At 38.8% G+C, this 25481-nt stretch overlaps 1 protein-coding gene across 5 annotated transcripts in view; it reads right to left on the bottom strand.

The window, feature by feature from the left end:
* Positions 1–11417: 11417 nt before the first annotated feature.
* The window catches only part of adnpb (activity-dependent neuroprotector homeobox b), a 39583-nt gene continuing 25519 nt past the window's right edge, over positions 11418–25481 (bottom strand). For all 5 annotated transcript variants that reach the window (XM_078236450.1, XM_078236455.1, XM_078236454.1 and 2 more), the window contains 3 exons: positions 24162–24274; positions 20589–20681; positions 11418–16122 (listed from right to left, as the gene is read on the bottom strand). In XM_078236450.1, the coding sequence (XP_078092576.1) occupies positions 12403–16122; positions 20589–20681; positions 24162–24274 (3926 nt within the window). In that variant the 3' untranslated portion in view covers positions 11418–12402. The remainder of the gene's footprint in view (positions 16123–20588; positions 20682–24161; positions 24275–25481) is intronic.

Raw genomic sequence — 25481 nt, 5'->3', positions numbered from 1 at the left:
GTTAGAGGCAGTCTTAGAAGCAAGCCGGAAAAGAAGTATTTTTCTCTCTCTCTTTTGCTTTGAAATTCCACCAGTTAGCTGAAAGAAAGGCTTGTTGTCAAGCTGCAGTAAAGAATCTATGCTTTGGGGGGGGGGGTGGGGGGTGCTGATGCAACTACAAACTGCTGAGTTTTCAAGATCATTTGAAATCAGCATTCAACCCAACGAACTCGTTCCCAGTATCAAGTGAGCATTAGTCTGTGCTGTGTCAAACCTGTGAAAAGGATCTTTTGTTGTCTGTGGGTTTTAGTTTTAATTGGAACACATTGGAGATATTCATTCAGTTATACATTATAGTGGTTGTTTTGTTTCTTGTTTGTAATTGATAAAAGTTCTTGCTAATTTTCTTACTATACATGTTAATTATATTCTTAAATAAACTTTGTTTGATTAAAAACTCCCTAGTTGGTCACTTGAATTATACCCGAAGTGAAACATCTCATGCTTATCCTAGCCAAATTCAAAAATGCAAAACTTGTGGGCTTCATAAAACTTGGAGCTTCTAACCTGAACCATAACGTGAGTCATTGGCAAACTTGGATATATGGATCTCCATTCCATCACAAAAGTTGTTAACTGCAGTGACTAATTGAGGCCTCAACATCTCGCTGTGGGACCGTATTAAGCACATCATCCCAGTTAGAGTAGGGATAAAGGGTAGCTACCTAGCTAAGTAGCAGGAGACAGACAGTCTCCTAAGCAGATCAATAATTTTCCTCAGATCCATGAGCATCAACTATAGAAAACAGACTTTTATGAGATTTATCCATGTGCTCTCTGGAAGTCCATAAAAATAAAATCCTTAGACATTCCTCTGCCCACTACTTATGTCATCCTTTCAAAAGAATTCAATCAGATTGTCAGGCATAACTTGCCTTTTAGAAAACTATGCTGGCTATCTGATCAGCTGGAAATTTAAAATGTCCAGTCACTACCCTTAATGATAGACTCTGGACTACAAATGTCAACCCATGGTTTATAATTGCTTGGGTTTCCCTCTCCCATCTTTCTTAAATAGCAGAATAATAGGTTCAATTTTCCAATCTAAAAGGAACAATTCCTGAAGAGAGAAATTTGGCACATCACTGGGGACATCTGTAATGTTCTAACCTACTTTGTTCAAAGCTCTAGGAATGCAAACCATCAGGCCCTGGAGATATGTCAGTCCCCACTGGCATTATTTTCTGCATAACTGTTACTTTGTTTACATTAATTTCAGTGACTCCCTGATCCTGAATTAATATTAGTCTCCTTGGGATGTTCAGCATCCTGTTCTTTTCCTATATTGTAAATACTGATGATACAATTCTCAGAATCCAGGACTATAGCTTACCAAGGGATAATTTTTAATTCTACACTCTTGCAAGACTTTTGTCTAATAGGAGCGTTCATTGACAATCCAGTTGGGAGATTCATATAAACTTTGTTATAATGGAGAGAAAAATAATATATGGCAAGGCCTGAATTTTTAATTTGTTCATGACAATTGAGCATCCCAACCATTAGCACAATGTTGGAAAATGATGATTTTGGTTTGGTCTCTATGAAATTATACCACAAAGCATAACATTTATGATAATGTATTCCCTACTTTTTCTGATGATTATATTCCATTGCTCCTCCTACAGATAATTATTTGCTAAGAGGATGCCAGGGAATTCTGAAAGTGAGTTATCATTTCCACGCACCAGATTCAAGGTCAACTTTAGATAAATGGAAGGAAAGTTCTTAAGGTTCCACTATGAAATCAGCTTTGATAGTCTCAACATGTTCCCAGTAGGCACAAGCCAAATGCAAAAAACTACCCCAAATTTGCCACAATTAGTAAGTGTTGCTCAGATACCATAAGAGTGGCTGATCTAACAGAAGTAGCTCTTGGGTTGTGCTGGGTTAATAGATTTATTTTTCTTTTATGCTATCCAACTTCTGAATGTTTTGATTCCTCCCATCATTTAATAACTCTCTGCAGTCCTCAAATCAATTTCTAAGCTCATAATTAGATTTCACTAAAAGATGGTTCTGCAAATCCCGACAACTGCAATACTATCTTGAAACACATATTTTGTCACATATAATCCAGCCAACATTGTTCTACTCTCGAGCTATTGTGTATAATATTCCAAGAGTTAGTTATCTTTTTCACTTTCAAACAGTATCTGATGCCACGTCTCCTATTATATACAAGTAACAAGTCTGCTGTGCAAATTTCTGATTCACAGATTGTGCTGTTATATTTTGAGATATTTTCATGTCAACTTTTAACAACTCTTAATCACTTCCAATTGAATTCTTTGCTATAAATTGTTGCCATAATTTTATTCATGTTTTTCACTGTATGGCACTTATCCAAAACTTTCAACCATGCCTGCATTTTGATAGTGCAGTTTGCAGAATTTTGTAGTACTGGATTCAATCTATGCCAATGAAAGTTCAGTGGTGATAGCCTATCAGTGAGTGTATGATACTTTGAAAGAAACTCAGTGTAATTTGAACCCGGACTCATATTTATTTAAATTCATCGATAAACCCATTAACAATATTATTTTCATGTAGCAGCCTTTATTCCTGGCTGCTTTGCTTTTCTTTTCCGTTAACAAAATGGATACTCATGTAAAAGTCCAAGTTTCTAAGGCTAAATCTTTAGGCAAAATAGGGGGTGACTTTTACATGAGGAATAGCTTAGTGAGATTGAAATTCATCTTATGGTTGGAAGCTATTTACTAGATATCTGGAATATGCAGGTTTGTCTTATGAAGAAAGGTCATACAGACTGGGCTTGTTTCCACTGGAATTTAGAAGAGGGATGACGTGATTGATGTATGGAAGATCCTGAATGGTCTTGATGAGGTGCACATGGTAAAAATGTTTCCTCTTGTGGGTAAGGCCAGAACTTGGGACACTGTTTTAAGGAGTTATCTTTTAGGACAGAGACGAGGAGAATTTTCTCCTCTTAAGGTTGGGTGAAGTTGTACGAACTCAATAATGGCATGATGGGAAAATTGGTCAACTATTTGGTACAATATAAGAACGGCTGACCAAGCTATTTCAAAATGCCTGACCCCTGTAAGACCTGATTAGGCTGACTCCGCATAACTTAAGACATGAATAAGACCAGAGAAGGTCTGGCTATTCCAAAATGCCTGACCTCTGTAAGGCCTGATAAGATTGACTCCTCATAACCTAGGGCTGTATGAGTAAAACAAGATAAGGTCAGGGATGAAGAAGTCACCGACCTTTTTCTGTTCCATCAAAGGACAAGATAAGGGTATGAATGATGAGACAAGGAGTTCTAGGAGGTCAGCAGGTTGTGCCATGATTAATGACATTGCTTATGATTCTATTACTGATCAAATTCCTGAATAAGCTCTAGTCATGCAAACTGATAATGATTATGTATAAATACTGAACTGATTCTTTGTGTAAGCGTGGACTTGAGGAGGAATTAGCAAGTTGTACCAACTGCCCTCAAGTTTCAGCCAATACTGCATGCAGTCTTTTGTAAATAAAGACTAGTTATTTAGTCGAAATGAATTTTGTTGAGTCTTTCTATCACAGTCAAGAAGCAGGAAAGTTTCCACTTCAACAGTTGTGTGACTTTGGAATTCTGCCTCAGAAGGCGGTGGAGGTAGGGTCATTGAATATGTTTAAGGTGGAGGTAGATTCTTGTTAGACTAGGGAACCAATGGTGTTGGGGGTAGATGGGAATGCAGAACTTGAAATGGTGGAGTGGTCTGAGGGGGCGAATTGTCTACTTCTGCTTCTACTTCATGTTTGTTTATATGTCTGTATCCCTATCAGTGTTGTCATGTTCCTGTCAACCCCAAAAGTAGCCTTGACATTGTGTGTTGACATATGCAGACAAGAGGATCTGAACAGAATAGCACACCCATCAAAGGCAGCTATGATTCTTTCAATGAGTAGGTTCCCCAAAAGTAGCCTTGACATTGTGTGTTGACATATGCAGACAAGAGGATCTGAACAGAATAGCACACCCATCAAAGGCAGCTATGATTCTTTCAATGAGTAGGTTTGCACCAGGGTGGGTTTGACTTCAGCAGTAAAAGGGTGCTGAGTACAAAGAGTTTGGATTTTTTGGCTAAAAGCCAGGGGTCATCGACCTTTGCACAAGATTGACTATTACTTGAATATAGTTTTTGGGAGTATTTGTTGCTGAAAATTCAATTTTCTTCACTTATGCTTGACCCTTTATTGTAATTTCAAGGTTTTTATACATAATGAGTTTGTACATTGAAGTAATTTTCATTAATGATGATTTGTTTAAGACCATATTAGCACGTCTGGCATATCCCAGCCTATGGTTTCCTGTCCATTCATAAGTTTAAGTTTATAAAGTTGAGATCTTACGGTTAAAATGGCAATGTAAAGTTGAGAGTGATCTACGTGTGTGCAACACTGGTTGTGGATGGATCACTGGTGGTGACTGATGGCTTTAAAATGGAAAAGTAGAAGGGGATGCATAAGAGGCCAAAGTCAGACAAATGTAAAACTAAGGGAGTCAGAAGGGGTGGTTATATGGAGCAGCGGTTTCATAGTTAGGAGAGAGGCATTACTATGAAATGATTTATCCAAAGACAATTTAAAATTGGAGTGGTGTTGAGGGAGCTTGAATAATGCAAATCAACAAGGACAGCGTGAAGGGTGAATAAGACTGGTTGATAGGAGAGAGGCAGCAGAACTTAAGATTAAGTTTGGAGGAGGGAGCCAGCCAGGTTAGCATTGGGAGTGTAGTCAGGAGGTCACAGGTTTGGAAAAAGATTCCAGCACAGGTGTGTTGAGAGAAGTGGAAATGATGAGATAGCAAACTCACCTCAGGATTAACTGGAACTCATTGCCAACAGGTTTGTTCAATCAGGCAAGAGGTTGAAATTTATGGCAATGATAAAAGAGTTTGGGGGAGAAGTGAATTCGGTGGCTGTAGTCTTCCAACTCTAACTGGAGATTAGTTGTGGCTTATCCAATATTGCAGGTCAGTGAAGCAGTCTGCCAAATTGAGGCAGTGGAGGAATGAAGGGGGTGCATGGAGGTGTAAGCTGACAATGTGTTGTCAATTATGTACATAGAAAGGGATAAAAGTCTAGAGATGAACATGGATTAAATGTGAGAAAAAGGAACTTGGAAGTGGGGTTTTGAAATAGGGGTGATATGTAGAGAAAACATTTATAGGATGGGAAGTTGTTGGACCATGAGTGATTTGTATCATGGGTGGACAAGACAGGTTTAGAGAGAGCATGAGGGCTCATTGTTTTCAGTCCAAGTTCTATTCCTAGTGGATGATTCCATCCCTCTTCCTGGCAGCAGTTTGACACTAAAAGAATCTGCACCGTGATTATTTCCAGCTCTGTAAAACACCCCTCCTTGGCTCATTTGCTGCTGAAACCTTCATTTATATCTGTTACCTCCAGACTTAATTATTCCAACACTCCTGACTGCCCCTCCCCCTCCTCCGTCACATAAATGTAAAGTTATCCAAAACTCTGCCACCCCAAGTTCCTGTTGTTGATTACCTACATCGGCTCCCAGTCATGCAACATAGATTTAAAACATTGCCCTGGCCCCCTTTAAAATGTTTCTTAAAGCCTTACCTCCTTGACCAAGTTGCTGGTCATCTAACCTTGTTATGTGGTTCATCTTTTGTTCATAACACACCTGTGAAATGCTTTGGGATGTTTTATTAAAGGTGCTACACCAGTGGTGTTCGCCATGCAGCCCTTGCACACACATCTTATGCAGACCACTTGATTACCCTCTATTCCACAGCTCCTTGCTGGAGACCTTACTCACAGCAAAGGGTCAAAGAGGGTCAGTGGTAAGCAAGTTAGAAAGTCAAAAGTTAGGAAGATTAGGTTTTAATGTAAAAATTACAGGTCATGCACATAGTACATGCTTTCTTATGGAAAATGATTTAAGTGAACAGTTTGGGAGTGCTAGACAAGGGATAGATAGCTGTAAAGTAATTAAAGAGATTATAAACACCATTCATTGGTTGTGACAATTTATTAAATTTTGACAATCAGAAGACAAAGATGCAGTGTAGAAGAAGTAGGTGAGTAATGCTCAATGTATATTTTGGTTCAATCACACAATGTACTTTATATACCAAAATACCTGTTAAAGAAATAACAATGAATGTGGAAGTATTTTTGAAATTCTACATGCAACCTACTTAAAATTATCCATTATCTCAATTGGCCCCGTTTTTTAGTGAATATCATGGCATTATATAAATAGATCATGTTGCAAGAGGCATGATTTCAGTATAACAGAAAAATTGATGACAGGAAGGCTATGGCAGGTGAGAACTTAGAAACTATCATTATCACGAAAGAGGTAGTGTTGGGCAAGTTAATGGGGCTAAAGGTAGACAAGTCTCCTGGTCCTGATGGAATGCATCCCAGGGTACTAAAAGAGATGGCGGGAGGAATAGCAAATGCACGAGTGGTAATTTATCAAAATTCGCTGGACTCTGGGGTGGTTCCCGCAGATTGGAAAACAGCAAACGTGACGCCACTGTTTAAAAAAGATAGACAAAAGGCAGGTAACTATAGGCTGGTTAGCTTAACTTCTGTAGTAGGGAAAATGCTTGAATCTATCATCAAGGAAGAAATAGCGAGGCGTCTGGATATAAATTGTCCCATTGGTAAGACGCAACATGGGTTCATGAAGGGCAGATCATGTTTGACTAATTTGGTGGAATTCTTTGAGAACATTACACGTGCAGTGGACAATGGGGAACCTGTGGATGTGGTGTATCTGGATTTCCAGAAGGCATTTGACAAGGTGCTGCACCAAAGACTGCTACATAAGATAAAGGTGTTACGGGTAATGTATTAGCATGGATAGAGGATTGGTTAACTAACAGAAAGCAAAGAGTGGGGGTAAATGGGTGTTTTTCTTTTTGGCGATCAGTGACTACTGGTGTGTCTCAGGGATCAGTGTTGGGACGGCAATTGTTTACGATTTACATAAATGATTTGGAGTTGGGGGACCAAATGTGGTGCGTCAAAATTCGCAGATGACACTTTCAGCAGAGGATGCTGAAAGCCTGCAAAGGGATATAGATAATCTAAGTGAGTGGGCGAGGATCTGGCAGATGGAGTACAATGTTGGTAAATGTGAGGTCATCCATTTTGGTAGGAATAACAGCAAAATGGACTATTATTTAAATAGTAAAAAATTGTAGCATGCTGCTGTGCAGAGGGACCTGGGCATCCTTGTGCAGGAAACTCAAGGAGTTGGTTTGCAGGTGCAGCAGGTAATTAAGAAGGCAAATGAAATTTTGTCCTTCATTGCTAGAGGGATGGAGTTTAAAAAGTGAGATTATGTTGCAGCTGTATAAGGTGCTGGTGAAGCCCCACCTGGAGTACCGTGTACAGTTTTGGTCTCCTTACTTGAGAAAGGATATATTGGCACTGGAGGGGGTGCAGAGGGGACTCACGAGGTTGATTCCGGAATTGAGAGGATTGGCTTATGAGGAGAGACTGAATAGACTGGGGCTGTACTCATTGAAATTCAGAAGAACGAGGGGAGATCTTATAGAAACATATAAGATTATGAAGGGAATAGATAAGATAGAAGCAGGGAAGTTGTTTCCACTGGTGGGTGAAACTAGAACTAGGGGGCATAGCCTTAAAATAAGGGGAAGCAGATTCAGGACTGAGTTGAGGAGGAACTTCTTCACACAAAGGGTTGTGAATCTGTGGAATTCCCTGCCCAGTGAAGCAGTTGAGGCTACTTCATTGAATGTTTTTAAGGCAAGGATAAATTTTTGACTAGTAAAGGAATTAAGGATTATGGTGAGCGGGTGGGTAAATGGAGCCGAGTCCACAAAAAGATCAGCCATTATCTTATTGAATGGCGGAGCAGGCTCACGGGGCCAGATAGTCTACTCCCGCTCCTATTTCTTATGTTCTTAAATCCTTGCATTTATTGGTGTGAATGGATTAGACATGGAAAAAGGATTTAAGGATAAGTTTAATAATGGTCCAACTAGGTCTGACAATGGATGGGTAAACCAGTTTATTTTGCACCCACTGGAGCTGAGGGAGCAAAATAAGGACGATAGTAGGAGAAACAAACAAGATGGAACAGAGAAAAGGATTTTACTTAGGTCACAAAAACTGCTACTTCTAGTTAGCCACTGATATCTCGTGAAACCCTCTACACCCAAGTCAGTGCCAATCCTCAGGAACTGGATCTATTGATTTGTGTAAGAAAGACACCATCATAAAATGGGCAGATCAGATGCAGTGTCCTTTCCGAGGTACCCGGGTATACAGAGGAGGGATGCAAAGTGACTCGTACATGTGATACAACTCACCAGCAGCAGGTTTCTCCAATCTTCCATTTTGTAAAAAGATCCAAACCAACACCTCCAGCAGACATGGCACCCAAATTCAGTACAAAGTATGCATGTTTTGCTAAGTTCTGGTCAACTGCTTTGCTGCCAGTTCTGACAAAAGGTGATTGACCTGTACCATTACTGCTGTTTTTCCCATCCAAAGATGCTGTTGTGTACTTTCAGAATTTTGTTAAAATTTTATTTTGCTGACCTGGTGGGGGTCAGGAATTACTGACCCCCACCATTTCTAATTAGTATTGAAATTTGTCATGTGTTGTAGAATCTGACTACAGTGGGCAGGATTATGCTTTTTTTCTCCAGCCAAACTATCACAAAACATTGAGGAATTCATCCTGAGAGTTCCTGCTCAGTATGCTCATTTATAGGCCTCGGAGGAGGTTCTTCTAAAATTTGTTTTGGCACAGGGACAGCTTTGTTTCAGTTGCTCTTCACTGCCTTATCCATTTTTCATGATCATCATTGTACACTGCACTCTAGACAAATCATAAGATATCTATACTCAGTTGAATACGCCAAACATGCTGTTTGCTCTAATGAATGATCAACCCAAGATGCTAATTGTTTCTCCACAGATGATGCCTGATTTGCTGAGTGCATTTTGTTTTTGTCTCATTTGCTCTCTTTACTGTTGCTGCAGTTTTGACAATCAACAATCAAAATACCAGCCCCTCTAATTATCTGTTTGATACCATCAATTTTACAGTGCAATCTTACCTTTTTCCAATATTGTGGCTTTGGATGTGTCCATATTAAACAGCATCTGCCACTCTTCACTCCATGCCACTAATCCTGACTGATTAACCTGGTCTGTTCAATTATTTGCAGCTATTCCCAGATAGCAACAACTACAAAATTGACAGTTGTTTCCACCTCCTGGTCATTGTACATCAATAGCCCGAGCTCTGATGTATTTGGTCTATTTTCAATATTTATGTGTTTTATGATTAGTAACATCAGTTAATATGTCACACACAAACAAGACATGGCTAGTTATTTTCTGTAAGATAACCAAACTTGCACGCAAGTAAATTACATATGCTTTAGTGTATTATGTCATAGTACATTCACTTAAATACACCTTCATAAAATCATACAGTAATGGACCCATTGAGTCTGTCAGTCCTTTGAATTTTTCCAATAGCACTGCATATTTCTGACATTAGGCCACTGGAGCTCCAATGGAAGTGGTGTTTTGTTTTGGTCACAAGCCACCCTGACAGACCAACATGGCCAATCCTGTAGTGGACTTGACAAATAGTTGTGCCAGACTTGAGGAGCTAGTGACTGACTGATTGTCTGACAAGAGTTCTGGCATAGTCTCCAAATAGAGAATTATTGTGCAAATCATGCTTAAGATCAATTTCAGTCTTGCAATCGCCCAAGAGGGCTGTGTTTTAAAGTTTCAGACTAGCCCCTAGAAAAACGTATCCTGTTCTGCAAGTTAAAGGGAGCCTATATTTTTCAAGTCTGTTCATCTTAAATCTGTCCAGTATCTTAAATTTGTCCATCATCTCTATTAGGCAGACATTGAAGTCCTTGAGGTTTGAACCTAGAATCTTCTGAGTCATACTGGAAAGTGTTAGTCTTACATATTCATATCTTTAAAAGGCATCTACAGTCAGTAAACTTCAAAGCTTCAACTTTTCATGGAACATTGTATATTACAGAGATAGGCAATGTAAAATACCCCATTTGGCAACAGACTGGAAACCACATTTTCAGATTATTAAATTCTTTTAAACCAAGGGTGAGCAGTTTGTATGTATGAAATTGATGACTAATTTACATATGAAATTTTTCAGTTAGAATCTTTCCTCATTCATTTCCATTCCTCTATGGCAATTTCTTTTACACAAGACCCATCTGTGGAAGCTGCTGAAGAGGTTGCAGATAATTATGGCCCAGACAACATTGATGTGCCTGGTTGAGAAGTTCATTCCCTGCAGTTCTGTTGTCAAGAAACATAATTTGAATCAAACACTACCAAGAAAAATCAAGGAGCTTTTAGGTCCAGGCTTGCAGATCTGATATTCAACAAGCAATTTAAGTGACAATCAATCAAATAAAATGAGTACTTATACATTTGCAATTTTTAAAAATCACAGTAAATTATACCACATTTACTAGAGTTAGAACCTTTTAGTTAGTAATTTTTTCAAGTGTCAGAATCGAATTTGGAAGTCAGGTCTCAGCAATGACTATCCATGTATTGCGCATCCAGTATTTTTACAAATATTTTATTCAAAAATATATTTTCTTCTTGCAGCATTCTTGAAATGCCAACTAGGCTGTTTCAACTCACTCTGCAATGCACTAGTGGTGCAGTATTGAACTATGAAGTTTGTCAGAATCTTATACAAAATGCACAATATTTCAATAATTCAAAAACAGTCTAGTCTAAATAAACCCAAGTATCAGACTGTACAAGAGAAAGGGTCAACCAAAAATAATCATAATCTGCAGAGTGTGAAGTAAAGCCGCAGGTTAGCACATCCGGGTTCCAGGAAACAAACTTCAAATTACAAGCAAAGTTTCCCTCAGAATGGAATTAGTGGTAATTTTCAAAAGATGATGCACTTATGAAGTATGATTAAAGTAGTGACAGAATTTATACATGCTACAATGCATGGCATTCAATTTCAAAGTTATAAAATAGCTACAGCATTCAATTATACAATTATCTATGAATATACAATTTATAACCCATAAATTCCCCACATTCAACATTTACAATTCCATAATTTGTAACAAATTACGAATGCCAAGTAAATAAAGATATCAAGTAGAATGTTATTCCTGTCTTTTTGTTGTTGCATCAAAATGTCTTAATTTGCAAATTTATTATAAAACATTTCCAAAAAAATCAGTGTCTTACATTTAGAGAAAACAGCATTTAATAAATCTGTGAAAACACTTCAAGGGGAGCTGCATTTTTATTTTTAAAACTTCTATATCTAGAACCAAAGTTAAATGCACGTAAATATGATACACAGTTAAGTACGATAAAGCATTTTATTTTCCAGAAGTGTAAATGAAAAGTACAAAGGAAAATAAAGATCACAAAAATGAAATTTACTACACAGACACTATTACATAGATGATACAATGTATACAAACACCACCGTGGTGTTTATCCCTAACATGTAACCTTGAAATAGGCAAAACCCAGCATTTCTAAATATTTGCCATGTTTTACCCAATTCACGTGTGCTGATCCAGAACACAAGTTAGTGAAATCAGCATATTATGAATTTCATTTCTAGTTCTGTAAGTAATTTAGGTTGAAGGGAGACTTTAAAAATGCATTAACATTTGAAATGCCAGTAACCATCAATATTGGAGCAAAGGATACATTAAACAGCAATTTGCCATATTACAGTAAGGCCAGTTTTTATGTTCAGTAAGCTACTGGCCAAATGCTACCAAAGTTGTATAAGGATATGTGCAATAAAAACTAGTTTATAATAATGTTGACAGACACTACAGCACAACCTCCTTCAAGCAGTTATCAAGTGAACTAAATGCTGCATTTATTTAACAGCAGGTATATCACTAAAAAAAGGTGAATCATACAGTAAATCTAGAACAAGTACACAAGACCTATACGATAAGCTTCACTTAGAATGGCTCTAAAAGACTGTAGAAATATACATTCCAGCTACGCAGACCGAGTAAATGAATAAAACAAACTTAAGGTCTTGAAATCTATAGTACAGTACACTGTTAACCAGTAAGTACATGTTGGCCTTTCACTACCGTGGGTAAATGAGAAAACATTTAGAAAGTAAATTACAATATGCCACTTTTGTACAACTGTAAAGCAACCCAAAGGCAAAATGCAACTAAACCTGCTGCATTTTATAACCTCTTCTGTCTGTAATTCTGTACCTCTGAATAGTCCTTCAAATTTTATACACTGGCTCCTTTCATTTTAAGATACTGCACACATTTCACAGCAAGAGACTCCAAAACAAGTCAATTTTCTATGCAGGCTGACTACTTAGGCCAACACCGGACGATGAGCCACAAACAGGTTCCGCCACGTTATCTGAAAGACCATCATTTGACTGATCAAGGAGCTGATCAAGCTCCTCACCTTCACTATCTGCCGTGTTACCTTGCCATTCCAACAGTGGATTAGATAAACTTTCCTCGTTATCTGGTGAAACATTCTTCCATTCAGGCTGTTCTTTGGCCCACTTTCCCCCTTCGTTTTGGAATGGCTCTCCACTCCACTCAGCTGGCCCTTCTGCCCAGTTCTGCCTCTCAGTTTCTAATGAAGCTTTTGTTTCAGAAGGCCGTGGAGGCTCCTGCTCCTCTTCACTTTGGGATGCATCATCTGTCCATGGTCGTTTGATCCAAAATTCTTGTTTGAGTTCAGCTGAAACATCCTCCTGATCAGATGCCTGTGGAGATCGTAGTCCATCCTCAACTGGAGAAGCACCATCTTTACATTCCGAGAATACTTCAGAATCCTCACTTTCAGATTCTTTACCTTTTGATTCTGAAGATGGTTCAGGGTACTGCTCTTCTTCCATATTTGATTCATCATTCTTCAGCTCCAGTGTTGCTGCTTTTGTAAATGCAGGTTTTTGTAATTCACTATTTAACTCTTCAGGAACCATTTCAGAAGTTTCTTCTCTGGACTGAAAACCATCCATTTCAGTTGATGTCAAATCTTCACCTGCACAAGTATTAGAAGCATTTTCCTCCACATTATCTGGACTCATATTTGAAGCACTTTCCTCCACCATATCTGGACTCATATTTGAAGGACTTACTTCCACCATCTCCGAGCTCATGTTTGAAGGGCTTCCATCCACCATCTCGGAGCTCACATTCGAAGGGCTTTTCTCCACCATCTGAGAACTCAAATCCAAAACACTTCCCTCCACCATGTCCGAGCTCATATTCGAAGGACTTTCCTCCACCATCTCAGAGCTCAAATATGAAGGACTTTCTTCAACCATCTCAGCGCTCTTGATTGAAGGACTTTGCTCTACCATCTGAGCACTCAAATCTAATGGGGCTCCCTCTATCTCTGAGCTCACGTTTGAAGGACTTTCTTCCATTTGCGTGCTCAAATCTAAAGCGCTTCCATCCATTTTTTGAGCACTCTGGCTCAAAGCACTTCCTTCCACCTTTTCAGAGTTTGGACATGAATTTTCCTCCATTTGAGAGCTCAAATCTAAAACAGTTCCCTCCACTTTTTCTGATCCCAGGCTCAAAACTCTTCTCTCTTTTTCTGGCTTCTGACTGGCTTTTGCTGAGTTTGGTTTCAAACCGGCAGATTCTTTGCCATCCACGTCTTTGTTATTTAACATATTCCAAGCAGGTCCAAAGTCCATATTGTGCTTTACCTTTCGCAATTCCATCATGTTAAATCCAAGTAACACCTTAGGCCGATACCTCTCACAATCTCGAACACATTTCTTCCTCTTATTGCTGAAGTGTGAGGCAATATCTGATTTCCATAACCATAGGCCAGCTGCCAACTTCTCAATTTCCCTTCTGTTTGGGTAGGGTTGCTTGTTAAAGTAGTTGGTGAGGAACATTTTTCTTGCCTCATAGGATTCATCCTCATAGCCCTTGGGGTCAATAGCTAGAACTACTGGCTCTTCTGGTTTATCTTCTCCCAAGGTAAAACTCTGAACAGTTTCCTCACCATCCAATTTTCTTTTTTTCATTAAAGCAAAGTCTCCATATTCATACTCATATTCACGTTTCATGGGCATTACACTTGGTGAGTGTGTTGCCTTGGCATGAGCAAGACTTCGATCTTGACCATTTTGTGCTTTTCCCACACCTCTACAGTGTACCAGATGCAATGTTATAGTAGAAGCCGTCATGTTGCTTGTGTAGACGCCCAAACAATGAATACATTTATAGGTGAGTTTTTTCTCCACTGGATGAATGGTTTGTATCACCTGATGTCGTTCCCTCAGATGGTGAGCCAAAGCATCAGATATTGGGCCCTTCAAAATAGAGAAGCACAATGGGCAAAGGGTCTTTCCCACATCATTTTTATAGGGTATTTGGGTTTGAGGTATTGAATTCAAATCTGGCTTTATTTTAGATTTAACCTGTGGTTTCGGCTGCTGCAACTGCCCTTCTGGTTTTCTGAATGTTAAATTCTGACTCTGGGGTCGATAGTTTGCATTCTCCATTGAAGCACTCTCAGAAACACTGTACGTAGTTACAAGTAGTTGTATATTACTGCGACTACCCTTCTGTGTAGACAAATCAAAAGTCAATGTTGACTCGGTCTTAGGTCCCACTTCTTCATCAATGTGAAGGATTCGTACATGTTCTGCCATCTTTTCAACATCGTTGAAAGTGGAACGACAGTAAGGACATGACAGTCCATGTATTAGCATATGATTAAGCAGTGTTTCACTGGGTAAATAGCGGTTGCAGTAGAGACACTTGCTTGTGAAACTGTTGATCTTCTGAATGTAATTCGCCACAGCCTGGATCTTTTCAGCTTTATGTTCCTTTTCAAAGTGTATGCTATACACACTTTCTGGGAAAAGCTCATTACACATTGTGCAGATCTTCCATTTCTGAGCAGCAGAACCAGCTAATGCAGAGCTCTGTGACGCAGAATTAGTGAGGCCTGCTGGAGAAGTTAATGACTTTACCGCCGAAGTGGGCAATCCTTGCATCCTTTGTGCTTGAGAAATACTGTACTGCGACTGCTTCATTGACAGTTGACTGGATGCACTGTTACCAGTCAAGCTTCCTGACTGAACATTATACTGCATCTGAGATTGCCGCCTGTGTTCACCAACTCCATACTGCCTTCCATTGCCACTTGAAATAAGTTGTTTTACTGTTTGCGATCGCTGCTGAAGAGAAACTGGTAAACCACCTGGCAGTGGGAGTCTAATTTGTTGCCCCAAAGGATAGTTATGTGCCATTGATGAAATGGCATATTTTGGTGGCAGACGACTTGTACTTGACATAAGATTGACTGCAGAATTCTGTGCACTTTTAGACATGGATACACGACTCATACTCTGATGCATTGAAGTTTTAATACTCTGATAATTTGCAGCAGCTAGGGAAGGTTTATCATGTGGCTTTGGTGCTATCAGCATCAAGGGCTTTGATCTTGGTACTACCACATTAGTATGCCCTATCATTGCTGTTACTTGGTATCCTATTCGTTCATGATCTTCAATAACATGCTGTACCAAGGCCTCATATGTCTTAGGTATGAAGAGACAACGTTTGCAATGTACAGTCCCATCCTCTCGTCCATTAGGGGCAGAAAATGTGCCATTCACGGACTTGTCTCCTGTTCTTGCCACATAAGGTGCTGCCACATGTTGAAAATGTTCCCTGTAAATATGTTTCCTAACAACATCGTATAGAGGATCACGGTAGGTACATTTCTTACAGTAATAGACTGCTTGCTCCACACTGTCAGCATGTTTCAGTTTAAGATTGCCATCCTGCTTTGACTTTTCATTGTGTGCATTCTTGCCTCCACTGGGTACTTTCCACAGAGGAACATGAAAGATCTTGATATGAGTTTCCAGGGTCTTTCTGTCAGCATTGTATGGGCAATAAGGGCAATTTATCAGAATTTTGTTTTCAAAATCTTCACTATGAACATTCCTGAAGTGGCTCTTGTAGGCAGAAAAAAATTTGGATGCAAATGGACAAGCACTACAACAAAATGGTTTTGTACGATAATCCTGAAAATGTAAAACAACAGTGGTTATTATTGCTCAATCTATACAGGTGCAGTTTAAATTAGCCTAATTTTGTTTATGTTATGATTAAAACAAAAGGCACCCATGGATTGCATGTCTGCCACATTCTATGCATAGCATTTTTGGGTGAATGATTTTGAATTTTAAATACATTAAAAATAATTCTGAAGTGGATTACATTCAATATGGTCTTGGTTCCTACACTGGGAAAGGATGCATTTTCACATTTATTAATTGTGCTTAAACTGCACCTAGTGTAAAGGCTTGAAACAGCCGAAAAGAATTAGCTACATTTTACAGTGCTTCATCAGCATTAGGATGCTACATTTTTAAAAAATGATCATGGTCATTGTTGGCAAGGCTAGTATTTATTGCTGAGCCCTAATTGCCCCCCGAGGTAGTGGTGAGCTGTCTTCTTGAACTGTTGCAGCCCATGGTATTCTCAACCACACGCTAGCCAACTGAGCTAACCACAGTAATGTCAAAGGAGGGAGTTCCAGGATTTTGACCAAGCAACCCATGTCACATCCTGTAACAACACATTCATTGAATCTAAATAATTTTTAAATGCAAAATGTTTATGGCCAATTAAAAATTTTGATTTTTGATAACTAAAGCTTTGCATGTGGTCCAAATGTTAATTCATTACATTAAAATTTTTGCACAGGCTAAATGCAGCACAATACTCCACTAAAACGTGGTCCACTGTTACTAACGTGGAGTTAACATTAAATTAAAGAAAGAGGCTTATAATATTGCTAAACAAAAGTAGCAAGCCTGAGGATTGGATTTTAGAATTCAGCAAGGGAGAATGAATCAACAAGCTGAGAAAAGAGAGTGAGAGTAGACTAATGAGAGACGTAAAAAAAAAAGTAAATGTTTTAAAAGTAGAAATCTGACAATATCGGCAAAAGCAAAGATCATATGGACAATGCATAGTGTCAAAATTGAAAGGAAAACAGTATTGGAAAGGCTAGCTATGCTTAGGTATAAGTCGTTTGCTCCCTGATGATCTGCATTCCAGGATGTTATGGGAAGTGGAGATGGTAGAAGGGCTTGCCTTAACCGTTCAATCTTCCCTAGATATGGAGGACATGCCAAAATATTGGAGAGTGGTAAATGTGACACACTTATTCAAGAAAAGGTCCTAGCAACTACCATCAGTGGTGGGTAAAGTTTTGAAATCCTTAACCAGGAAGAAAAATCAACAGGCACTGGTATATAAATATGAAGAAATTAGTTATTTAATGAGAATTAACACAGATTTGTGAAAGGCAGATTGTGCTTGACTAACTTGATTGAATTTTTTGCTGAAGTAACAAGGTTGATGAAGGACATGTGAATGTTATCCACATGGATTTTAAGAAAATGTTTGACAAGGTATAACATAAAAATCTGGTTAACAAAACCGAGGCTTACAGAATAGGAAGGCCACTGTCCAATTGGATTTTTTTTAAAAAATGGCTTACGGGCAAAAAGCAGCGAGTTGTAATTGATGGCTACCATTCAAACTGGAGAGTGGTAGACATTGGTGTTCCCTGAAGGATGGTGCCAGTACCATCGCTTTTTTGCATTTTGGAATATGGAGCAAAATTTCAACATTTGCCTATGATATCAAATTTGGAAGAGTGGCAAACAGTGAAGATGATACAAATTGTATGCAACATGATATAGATAGGCTACCAGAATTGACAAATAGAACTTAATATAGAGAAATGTGATGTGATGCATTTTAACAGAAGGGATGGGAGAGGCAATATAGGGCTTCATAAATAGTGGCGAGTACAAAAGCAGGTAAGTTATGCTAAACCTATATAAAGCTCTGGTTAGACCACAAATAGATTACTTCATCTAGTTCTGGTGACCATACTTTAGAAAAGCTGTGAAGTTCCTTGAGAGGGTGCAGAGAAGGAATTACCAGAATGGTTCCAAGGGGGAATTTTAGTTAAAAGGTTAGGTTGGAAACGTTGGCATTGTTTGCCTTGCAGCAAATAAGATTATGGGTGATTTGACAAAGGTGTACAAGATTACAAGAGGTTTAGATAAAGTAAATAAAGAAAGACTTCCCATTAGCTGATGTACAAGGATTAAGGGGATGCAAATTTAAAATTTTGGGCAAGAGATGCAGGGGAATGAGGGGAAGATCTTTTCTATTGTAGAGACTGATAATGACCTGGAACACACTGCCCACAAGGGTGGTGAATGCAGAAACAATCAATGATTTCAAGAAGAAACTGGATGGGCAAGTTGCTGGAAATAAATTTGTAAGGAATAAACTTGCAAGGGCTGAACAGGACTGACTTGGATTGCTCCACAAGGGTCAAAAGTGTTCAATAAGCCAAATTGCTTCCTTCTGTAACACAAATGATTCTGTGACTCTATAAGTATATAAATAAGAGGAGATTAATGAAAGTAAACATGGGCCCAATACAAGGAGAGGCAGGTGAATTTATAGAGGAAAACCAGGAAATGACACGTCAAACAAATACTTTGTATACATCTTCACCACAAGTCACAAGAATTATTTGGACATAATGAGGAACCAATGGTTTAGTGAGACTGAAGAACAAGCAGAAATCAGTACAAGAAATAGTCCCATTAGTTTCTCCAGTACTAAGCAGGACAAAACTCTTGGACCTACATCCTAGGGTTTTAAAAGAAGCAGCAAGAGGTAGTGGTTGCACTGGTTTTAAGCTTCCAGAACTCCTTAGATTCTCACAGTTCCCAAAGATTGGAAGAAAGCAAACATAACCTCACTATTTAAGAAACGAAGGAGCAAGAAAATATGGAACCACCTGGCCAGTTAACCAAATATCGATAGTAGGCAAAATGTTAGCATCTATTAATAGGGGTGTAGTAACAGGGTACTTAGATAATCATGTTGACTCTGCTTAATCACATCAAGCTATTTATGAAAGGGAAACGTTTGATAAATTTGCAAATAGTTTTTTTTGAGGATGCAACTACATGAAGTCCGCGCTTTAAGTCCAAGCCATTTCAATTTAACACTGTGCTTTTCATGGGGTCAGTATTCGTATTTAATATTGTGGATTTTCATCAACATTGTTTCATACCAGGTATGAAACAGAGACTTGTGACCATAACATCATTTTGGAGCAGCCCCTATTGCACACCCCACCCTCCCCAGCTGGTCATCTCTCCAGCTTGTGAATATCTCCGCAATTTGAAGCTGCTCTTTCTGTAGGTTAATCCTGTCTTGTGCCATTCACCTCCCGAGCCCTTGCTGCTTGAGGGTTCAGGAGAGGAAAGAGGCGAGTGCTGGCAGGTTCAATGATGAGCAGCAGATCAAGGAACAGAAGGGGGGTTGGGGGGCAAGGAGGGATCAGTGACAGTGTCAGAGAGTAGGTGGCAAGTAGAAAGTGTTAGCATATTCCTCTAATATTTTACATTTATTTTATTTTAAAAGTTATTTTGGTGCAAAGATCAGTTTACAGGCCTCAAGTATTTAGATGAGGCAACTGAATGTAACATATCCAAGCCAGATGATAATACAAAGCTAAGTAGGAAAGTAAGCAGTGAGGAGGACACAGAGGCCACAGGTTGGAGTACGAGTAAAGAAGCCTTACTACAATTATACAGGGCATTGGTGAGGCTACACTTGGAGCACTTTGTGCAGTCTCCTTACCCAAGGAAGGACATACGTGCCCCAGAGGAAATGCAAGAAGGTTCACTAGATTAGTTCCTGGGATGACTGGATTGTTCTATGGAGGAAAGATTGAGTAGATTAGGCCCACATTTCCTGGAGTTGTGAAGAATTAGGGGTGATCTAATTCAAACATACAAATTGTTAGGAACTTGACAGGTCAGATGCTGAGAAAATGTGTCACCTAGCTGAAACAGAGTCAGTCTTAGAACAAGACTTCAACCATTTAAGTGAGTAGATAATTTTTTTTACTTAAGGGTTGTGAATCTTTGGAAATCTCTACCTCAGATCTGTGGATGCTCAGTTGTCAAGTATATTCAAGACAGAGGTTGACAGATTTTTTGGATACTAAGGGATTAGCCAAGATCTTGTTGAATAGCAAAGCAGGCTTGCAGGGCCAAATTTGTCTGTCCAAGCCATGCATGTTCCTTCAACATCATATCCTATTTGCTTTGGAAACTAATACTTGAAAAAACCCATTGAGTACATTTAGCAATAGTATGAAAACTAGCATGATATATGAAGGGCAGCTAACTCCCACTGCTTAATACTATATAAAATCTGTACTCCACCATAGAATTAATCACAAAATATTCCGAACTGGCAGCACCGCTGCAGATTTGCTCACGATTCAAGTTTCAATGAATCAAATCGCTAATTACAGTTAAAAGGAATTAGTTCAGAGATATGCATGATGGATGAATGAATAGTAAGATACAACTCTGAATGAAGCATTAAAGAAATTGAAAATAAGAATCAACACGAGCACAGAAAATAAACTAACCTGTAGCTTTGTAGACGAAGGGTCCCAAAGTGAGACATCGTCCCATGTAGTGTTCTTCAGGTAAAAGTCATTAGGTTCAAACTGTTTGAAATCCTGGAAGAACAGTTTACTTGTATAAATGATTCATTTTTAATAATGATACAATACCTGTACTCATAGCTTTAAATGAAAAAAGTTCCACTGAAACTTTGTACTTCAGTAATAACTTTTAATTTTCTTCATTCCTCTCCTCCCAAAGGAGATACAAAAATTATAAAATCAATCACTTAAAATAGGTCGAGTGGCTACATAGACACATAGAAGCAGGAGTAGGCCATTCGACCCTTCAAGTCTCCTCCGCCATTCACTTTGATCATGGCTGATCATCAAATTCAATATCCTGATCACCCCTTCCCCGCATATCCCTCTAACTCCAAGAGAGGCATCTAATTTCTTCTTGAAATCAGACAACGCTTTGGCCCCAACCACATTCTGTGGTAATGAATTCCACACATTGACCATCCTCTGAGTGAAGAAATTTCTTCTTACCTCAGTTCTAAAAGGTTTACCCTTTATTCTCAAACTATGACTGAGTTCTGGACTCAGCCATCATTGGGAACATTCTTTTTGAATCTACCTGTCTAACCCTGTTAGAATTCTATAAGTTTCTATGAGATCCCCTCTCACTTCTAAACTCCAGTGAACATAATCCTAACCAACTTCGGCTCTCCTCATGACAGACCTGCCATCTCAGGAATCAACCTGGTAAACCTTCGCTGTGCTCCCTCTATAGTAAGGACATTCTCAGATAAGTACACCAAAACTGCACACAATACTCAGATGTGGTCTCACAGCCTATACAATTTCAGCAAAACATCCCTATCCTTAAATCCTCTTGCTATGCAGGTCAACATACCATTTGCCTTCTTTACTGCCTGCTGCATCATTACAGCGACTGAAATGGCTACAGGCAGCTACATGTCACAATCTATCAATGATACTTAAGTTTTTGTCTGTCCAGACTGTTTTGATTGAGGAGTTGAAGGGGTGTTTCTGTTGTTGAGTCTATTTGGTGGGCAGTGTCTGGCATACATACAGCAGCATGAAGGACTGCAGCGTGTGATGCATGGGTCACTGGCAACGGTTGGGGTAGAGGTGCATTGGGGGTTGGAGAAAAAAAAGGCAATATGAGCCGAACAAGTTACCCTGGTTGGGGAGAGTGACTCCAGGAGGGGCAGGTGAGTTGATGCAATTGAGCAAGTATGGCATAATAGTGTGGACTAGTCTTTGCTGCAACTTATTATTCAAAAACTATAGAAAAGTGGTTAGGCAAATTAAAAGTACATCAGCATTAATTCTGTAGACAAATTGATAATAGTCTTTACCCTCCAAAATGCCCACACAGTCTAACTCCACTGGGCATACCCTGTATAAACAGACTCAAGGAAGGGGCAATTATAATGTTGCTACAGAACTTGAATCCTGTACAAGGACTTTGTTATAGAACAAGATTGGTAGTTAGGAAGGGTTTTCTTTTACAATAGATGCCAAAATTATAAAAGTTTGATTCCAACAAAAATATTTATTTCTCAGAATATTGAGTCCAGCAAATATAACTTACCCTTTAATAGGAGAAAATAGTTCACAATTAGACTTTCACATACTATGCCTTCTAAGCAAGACAGAAGGCCAGATTCTTGATAATTTTTGTATTTCTATCCCACATCTGTATTTATATATGGACAGTGTTATGTAACTTTTTCCAGAAATAGAAGTTTTGATTCTGTTAAAGTGGTGGAAGAATAACTAGAAATCCTGTATTTATAGAAGCACTGTTGCAATCAAGATACTCATCGGACCGCAAATGCTTTGTGGGCCTCTGCTAGTAAACTTCAGAATAGTATAGTTTTGCTTTATAGTCAGTAAATTCTTTCAAGTGCATGTTCAAATCAGCAACGAGTTCAAAATTTAAACTTTGGGTTCAGAGGATAAAAATGAAAGATGCTCAACTGGGTAGCTGTCCTGCAAACATTTCCCACATAAAATTACTGAAAACATTCCATACTCAAAATTAAAAGGAGCATATCCTCCTGCTGAAATAGAGTCCCATGCATTCCAGGTTAGCTTATCCTCACTCAACTGACAAGAAACACTTAGCCTAAAAGTCAAAATATATTGCTCTCAAATGACTAGGTACGAATATTTCCTTAAAAGAGGCCAAAATCAGTTGTGTGGTTAAGTACTACCGCCACTTTCCCCAATTATCCTTGGTTCGGGTTCAATCAGCACAAACACAATGGTTTGAGAGACAAACCTACAAAACTATACACTCAATGAAACAGGAAATTATAGTTTTTAAAACCGTAGGTTTTTAACATTTGCATACCCATCTAAACTTAGAGAAAGCACTTGAGCCAATTCTTGTAAAACATGTTTGAGTGTATGGTTTTCTTAAAACAAAAAAATACCAATTTTCAAATACAATATAGTCTAGAACTGACTGATGAAAATACAAAACATTTGTGCACCAGTATGCATTCAAGTTGCAGATATAAGGACACAGTAATTTGCTAACAAGGCAGCAACGGTCTTCATCTATTTAAAATTACGCAGACAGGTCTTTAACTCCGAAAACAAACCTCATAGCACCCAAGAGGCAATTTCCTCCATAATCATGCAATACATATGTAGTATCAAGATATGCAGAGGAAGTGCACCCTTTAATGAACAAATCTAACAGTTTCTTCACATTAGCTAACTTTGGTAGCTGCTCTGCAAGACTATAATTTGGAAGTACTGCTGTTACAGACTTGGGCCTCCAAAAATTATTCAAACTTATCTAGGAATACAGGTTGATAGCTCCTTGAAAGTGGAGTCATAGGTGGACAGGGTGAAGGCAGCATTTGGCATGCTTGGTTTCACTGGTCAGAACATTGAATACAGGAGTTGGAACATCTTGTTGGACTTGTACAAGACATTGGTAAGGCCACATTTGGAATAGTGTGTACAGTTCTGGCCACCCTATTATAGAAAGGATATTATTAAACTAGAAAGAGTGCAGAAAAGATTTACTAGGATGCTACCAGGACTTGATGGTTTGAGTTACAAGGAGAGGCTGGATAGACTGGGACTTTTCTCCCCCTGGAGTGTAGGAGGCTTAGCGGTGACCTTATAGAGGTCTATAAAATAATGAGGGGCATAGTCAACATCTTTTCCCAAAGGTAGGGGAGTCTAAAACTAGGGGGCATGGGTTTAAGATGAGAGGGGAGAGATGCAAAAGAGTTCAGAGGGGCATTTTTCTTTCTCCACTCAGAGGGCAGTGAGTGTCTGGAATGAGCTGCCAGAGGTGGGTTCAATTTTGTATTTTGAAAAGCATCGAGAGTGTTACATGGGTAAGGTGGGCATAGAGGGATATGGACCAAATGCAGGCAATTGGGACTTAGTGATTAAAAACTGGGCTGCATGGGCTGAAGGGCCTGTTTTCACGTTGCAAAACTCTATGACTCATCGCCTTTTAAAGCTAGCAAAACCCCTCAGTATGTGATGAATTTGAATAAGTTTTTTCTCCTCCAAAAACAAGGAATTTCTACGTACCTCTATATGATCTTTACAATAATCCAAACCAATGTCTGTAAGGATTTTTTTCACTGTTTTACGAGCCTTTCTTAGATTTGCAAGGTTGTTGACAGGAAGCTGGTACATCGTTTCTGTTTGGGACAAAAAGGCGCACACATTTTCAACATACAATTAGCGTGATACGACTTAACTGAGCATGCTTAAACATTACAAAAGGCAAATAAAAATTATGTATGGGTAAAGAGAATACTCAGATTACTTACATGTGTAATTTATTTTGCACAGTTTCTGCTTTCTACAATTTCCTGACCACCATTCTCCTCCAACATTAGTTATTTTAAAGAATTAACGGATTCAAGTACTGCCAAGCTGCACACTAGCGCCAGGTCAGTTCAGTTCACTTGCAATTTGATCAAAATTGAAAGCAAGGTGGGTTGGGAGCAAAAACGTATACAATACAAATGCTTAAATGGTACTTCAATGCAGATGAAGCAAGCTATGATATCACAATGGCATGTTATGGAATACATTTTTCACCTTTTGGTACATCTGAAGGACATTGACAACCAATACTTAAGTGACATAAATTGATGACAATTTATGCCTATGATTCAACAACGTTTAATTTTTCCATCTCAGCTGCACTGTTGTGCTAAGCAGAGGTCATCTTTTTCATGAGGAAAAGCCAAGAAAGTCATCAATGATCTGCTACACGTTAAGTGAGTGATTCACAGCAGCAATAGCAGAAGATTGAGAGCAGGAGCCCACCACTGTCCAATAAAATTGTGTTGTGGCACATGGAGTATTGGATATATGGAATAGATTCTCAAGGAAAACAAAAAAGTTTATGCTTTCAATTAACTGAATTCAAAATAATGGGACAAGCATCCAATAAAAATTGAGGTTGGAGACTTTAGGATTATCTGCAATCTGAAATGGTAGAAACTCCACAGGAAGCAATGGTTTCTAATGCTGCTGTAACTCAGCTGCTGTTAACTTCAGTGTTGGAGATATATGGATGGATGAATATTCTGGAGTTTTGTTTGATTACCTCTTGGAATGAGGGAATATTTATGCAGAACTTTCTCTCAGGAGACTAAATAGGTGGGGTAGAATCCATGATAGGGCAGATTGTGTATGGTCTGTGGAGGAAGCGAGCTTGATGGACCAAATAGCCTTTTCTTGTTCCATGCTTTACGTTCTCATGTACACTTTCATCAAAAACGCTATCATTGCAAAACAAAGAACACACTTCAAGTGATGTGACCAGATAGAATCTTGTAGCATTCAATTAACCTCAATTTTCAGCTTCATTATAGCAAAACAAAACATTGCAGC

The sequence above is a fragment of the Mustelus asterias genome, chromosome 20 (assembly GCF_964213995.1).
Source record: "Mustelus asterias chromosome 20, sMusAst1.hap1.1, whole genome shotgun sequence".
Taxonomy (NCBI): Eukaryota; Metazoa; Chordata; class Chondrichthyes; order Carcharhiniformes; family Triakidae; genus Mustelus; species Mustelus asterias.
The sequence above is the reverse complement of the archived record's forward strand: the minus strand, read 5'-3'. Positions and strand labels throughout refer to the sequence as shown.